Source organism: Lipotes vexillifer, unplaced genomic scaffold, assembly GCF_000442215.2.
Source record: "Lipotes vexillifer unplaced genomic scaffold, Lipotes_vexillifer_v1.1 scaffold1019, whole genome shotgun sequence".
NCBI classification, from domain to species: domain Eukaryota; kingdom Metazoa; phylum Chordata; class Mammalia; order Artiodactyla; family Lipotidae; genus Lipotes; species Lipotes vexillifer.
The window spans coordinates 136772-141417 of NW_006776835.1; the positions used below are offsets into that span (position 1 = coordinate 136772).

General features: G+C 52.2%; 1 protein-coding gene across 1 annotated transcript in view; it reads right to left on the bottom strand.

Moving 5' to 3' along the window:
* Positions 1 to 4646, bottom strand: part of DAPK2 (death associated protein kinase 2) — a 115651-nt gene that overhangs the window by 17796 nt on the left and 93209 nt on the right. The window contains exons 5-7 of the mRNA XM_007450694.1: positions 4141 to 4189; positions 3176 to 3202; positions 206 to 358 (exon numbers count right to left, since the gene is read on the bottom strand). Coding sequence (XP_007450756.1) covers positions 206 to 358; positions 3176 to 3202; positions 4141 to 4189 — 229 coding nt within the window. The remainder of the gene's footprint in view (positions 1 to 205; positions 359 to 3175; positions 3203 to 4140; positions 4190 to 4646) is intronic.

Below are 4646 nucleotides of genomic sequence, written 5' to 3' on the forward strand. Positions count from 1 at the left end.
AGCAGGAAAAGAAACCAGAACGACTTGAGGAAACAAGATGAATGCCAAGTCCTGACCAGTCCACACTCCTCAGCACCTGCCCAGATTAGACCACAATGGTCGATGATAGCCCACGGCAAAGCAGGGACAGACGGACACGTCTTTGGGAGAGGTGGCAGGAGAGGGTCAGTACCTGAGAAGCCAGTGCCCTTCTCTGTTCTCTTACCGGGTCTCTTTAACCAGAAGCTTCCGAATGAAGTCCTTGGCCAGCTCGCTGGTCTGGCTGAAGAACTCCTCCTCAAAGTTGTAACTCACTGCTGTGATATTTGCCAGTGTTTCCTGCTTTGTGTCTCCCAGAAAAGGGGATGCTCCACTGAGGCTGGGCACACAGAGAGGAAACACATGACTGCGGGAGAGTAGATGAGAGTAGGGGGGACGGACTCAGGGAACCCTGACTCGTACGGCTGCGTGGGCACGGGAGGCTCCCCGCAACCCTGCTGCCCGCTCTGGGGTGGGGGGGCAGCCAGTCAGCAACTCTTCAAATGAGTCCAATTGAATACACTTCATGGAGCTCCTGTGACACAGAGAAGTACCTGTGATAGAGAGAAACCGTGTCTTCAAGGGACTCGAAAGGGGAGGGGAGACAAGTACAGAGACCCGGCTCTTCATAATCTCCAGCAGAGCACAGGATAAAAGAGAAGGCCAGAAAAAGGGCTGTGGGAGCACAGGACAGAGAGGAGGCCCAGAGCAGGCTTCATGGGAGAGCTGACATCTGCATCAGTTGTGTCCTGAAGAATGAAGAGGTTGTCAGCAGTCACAGAAGGAGCTGGGGGCTCTTCTAGGCTAAGGGAGCAGCTTGAGCAAAGCCTGAGAGGTGTGGCAATAGATGGGCCGCTAGGGACTGGAAGGGTGAGTGATGTTCCCCTGCAGGATCTGTGGGGAATGTGTTGTTCAAGTAGTGACTCCTGAATCTACTGTCTCCTGACTCATGTTCCAGATGTGCCATTGTCCCAGAGGTCCCTGTGCCCTACCCTAACCCTCCATGCGCTCCCTGCCTCGATTAATGATGTCACTTCATGAACGTACCCAAGCTAGAAACACTTTGACTCTTCCTCCCATTCCCTCACCATTTCTATTGGTTCCATTTCCTAAATGCCTCTTAAAGGTCATCCCTATCTCCACTGACACTTTCTTGGGATAGTGAAAGCAAGGTACCCTGGAAAAAAATCTGATATTTCAATCCTGGATTTGAATCCCAGCTCTGCCACTCATGTATGAACCTAGGAGAGTTACTCAACCTCTCTGAGCTGCAGTTTCCTCATCTGTAGCCTAAAGAAAATAAAAGTCTCCACCCCACATGACTGTTGTGAATAAGTATATATAAAATGTTGAAGAATAAATATATAGAGACTGTTCCGTGCAATCCTGGCCCATACTAAGAACTCTGGAATTGATGGTCATTATTATTGTCATTGTTAGCACACAAAGAACCCTCTATGACTCCCTGTTTTCTATAGAATCACATCTGAACTCCTGAGCAAGGCATCAGAAGTTGGTCCACACGCTCCATATATTTCACCACACTACCAAGCTCACTGCTCCCTTCCTCTGCTGGGACAGCCCTTCCTTCCCTTTCCACCAGGAGAATTCATCTCATTCCTTCTAGTCCAGTTCAAATCAATCTCTCTCTCTTCTCTGTCTCCCCCTCCCCCTCTCCCATTAAACCTTCTGCAGTCCCAGCAAACCAGTGGCTCTCCCATCTGTGTCTCACAAAGCCATGTTCATACCTAAAGGATAACCTTGGTCCCACTGGGTAAGAGTTCACCGTCCGGTGTCTCCCCCACACACAGGGAGCTCCAGGCAAGCAGGACAGATTCTCCTTCATGTAGTATCCTGAGTGCCTGGCACAGTGCCCGCCATGGAGCAGGCAGTCAATAACCTGTATGGAATTCATGTGTGCCCTGGACACACTGGAATTCCATAGTCTTTTAATATGGAAACCAGAGTTCTGAAGATATCAAGGTGTCAAGAGTCAACATCTGAATATTCTGGCTCTAGTCTGGAACTATACAGCAATGCAACAAATTCTCTCTCTCTGCAAATTCCTCCTTCAAATTCCTCCAGGGCTTTTAAAAAATACTGATGCCTAGACCCCACTCCTAGCGATTCTGATTTCATAGATCTGGAGAGGGGCCTGGGCCACAGTAGATATTGAAAGGTCTGATGTGCAGCCAGGGTTGAGACCCGCTGCTGCAGCTCGGGGGACAGGATGGGCGGGGTGGGGGGTGGCGGGAGGTGTCTACCACATCGCACAGAGCTCCCAGTCCAAGGGGAGCCAGAGGGCTGCTTTACAGGGATGTTGAGAGAGTTGAGTGCTGGTGCCCCATCCTTCATCCCCTCTGGCTGTGGGCTGCCTCTTACCCAGAGTGCCATAAAAATACCACTTTCCAGGAGTGCTGTGAGAGGAAACAGTTGGGAAGTACTGATGAAACGAACACCAAGTAATCAGCCGTGTCCGTGTCTGTGAGCAGTGCCGGGAAGTTTGCACGTCGGCTTATTTAACCTTCACAACACACCCATGGCAGGAAGTTTGTGATTCCTACTTTTCTGATGAGAAAAACAGGCCCAGAGATTAAGTCTCTGCCCCAGGCCATAGAGATGGAAAGTGACAGGTCCGCTACCCAATGCAGGAAATCTCTGCTTAAGCACTTAATACTTCAGTGACAGGAAAGAGAGACTCTGGGGAAAAGGGAAGAGAGAGAATGTGAGAAGAAAAGGGATCTTGAGAAAGGCAGGGGAAAAGGTAGAGAAAGAAGAGGCAGGGTCAGGAAGGCCATGGCAGCTTGAGGGCTGTCCCAAGGCTTCGGAGTGAAAACTGACATTTTCACAGGAAACCTGGGTCTGGGTGAGGCTGAGCGGTGGACCCCTGACCACAGGAGGGATGCAGACACAGTCTGTGCAGGATGGAGGGCTGCAGGCTGCTCTCCTGGGTTCCTGCCCAACCCCAAGCCCAGGATCAAATGTATGAAATGGAGCTGAGAGCACCTAGCCTCAGGTTTGCTGTGTGGCTCTAACACATCTGGTCATGGTGGGCACTCAGGAAACGTCAGTCTGTCTGTCTGCCTGCCCCCTCTCATCCCTCCCGCTCCCCCCTGGATCTGAGCTGGGTCAGAGCCCCGGGATCAGTGATACTCACAGGATGTAGGTGATGACGCCGATGCTCCTGTAAAACAAAGAACCGTCAAGTCAGGGCTGCGTGGCTGTCATCCCAGACCAGCAAGGGACTCCCCACACGGTTCTGAGGTCCCTTTCACGGCAGCCCCTGGATGCCATTTCAAGTCCCACGCCCCTCCCCACTCCACTCTTCAGCAGCAGCCTGAGACTTCTTTGGAGTCATCAAGCTCTGGACGTTGAGTCCAAGGACCCAGGTTCAAGATCAGACTCCTGGGGTTTCCCTGGTGGCGCAGTGGTTGTGAGCCCGCCTGCCGATTCAGGGGACACGGGTTCGTGCCCTGGTCCGGGAAGATCCCACATGCCGCGGAGCGGCTGGGCCCCTGAGCCATGGCCGCTGAGCCTGCGCGTCCGGAGCCTGTGCTCCGCAACGGGAGAGGCCACAACAGTGAGAGGCCCGCGTATCGCAAAAAGAAACAAAAAACAAAAACATCAGACTCCTGCACATGCAGGCTGCGATGATCACCTCTGAGCCTCTTTCTCTTAAAATGAGGATAATGAGAACTACCTCACAGGACCACTGGGAGGATTTTAGAAAACCACGTGAACAAACTGCTTAGCTAACTGTAAAGCGTGGTTCACATGAAATGAGCCCCATCTGTGCAGAGAATCCATCACTGCGGTATCCCCCGGCCCAGCACAGCACCTAGAACATGAGGCTCCCGGTAATCACTTGGCTGACTGGTGGAATGAGCTACCGTCACTATCATCTTTTTCGTGGCTGCAGCAGGCCTCGGGTGAGCCTGCACCTCCAGCCTCACCTCTCCCCTTGTTCTCTGCCTCGGCTGTGTGTTAACTGGCCGCAGGTCCAGCACACCCAGAAGAGCCAGAGGCTCTGAAAGGTCAGTGTGAAGGAAGAGGTTTTCATGGTCAAGGGGGATGTCAGCCAGGGCCAGGGTCTGGGCCACCTGGGCGGCCTGTACAACTTACCACATGTCAGCCTCCAGGCCCAGGGGCTCATAGTTCACAATTTCTGGAGCTGAAAGAAGCCACGTTGAAGAGTCAGCAGGGGTATGAAAATGAGAAGAGAGGATCGTAAGGAATTTGAGGGAATTTGGTGCCAAATGTTTCCATCCTGAACCCTCACTAAGGAAAATCAGAGAGGCAGATGGGGTTAATCTGGCTCTAAGGATTCTGAGGAAGGGAGCTGCCTTTTATCCTGATGGTGAAGAAGACGGGACAAAGGGACTCCTGGAAAAGGAAGAGGAGGGCGGGCAGAGGAAGATGTGGGAGGGGACGATGGGGCCTAGAACAAAGCCTGCTTTAGAACTCTCCGCTGGAAACCAGTCAGGTCAGCGCTGGAAGGCGATGGAGAAGAGAGGCAGAGAGGGAATCCACACTCCTCTGAGTCTGTCTGAAAGAGGGCAAGCCCCTCCTGAGGAGGAGGAGGACATTCTTTTTTTTTTTTTTTTTTTTTTTTAAATTTTTTTTTGGGG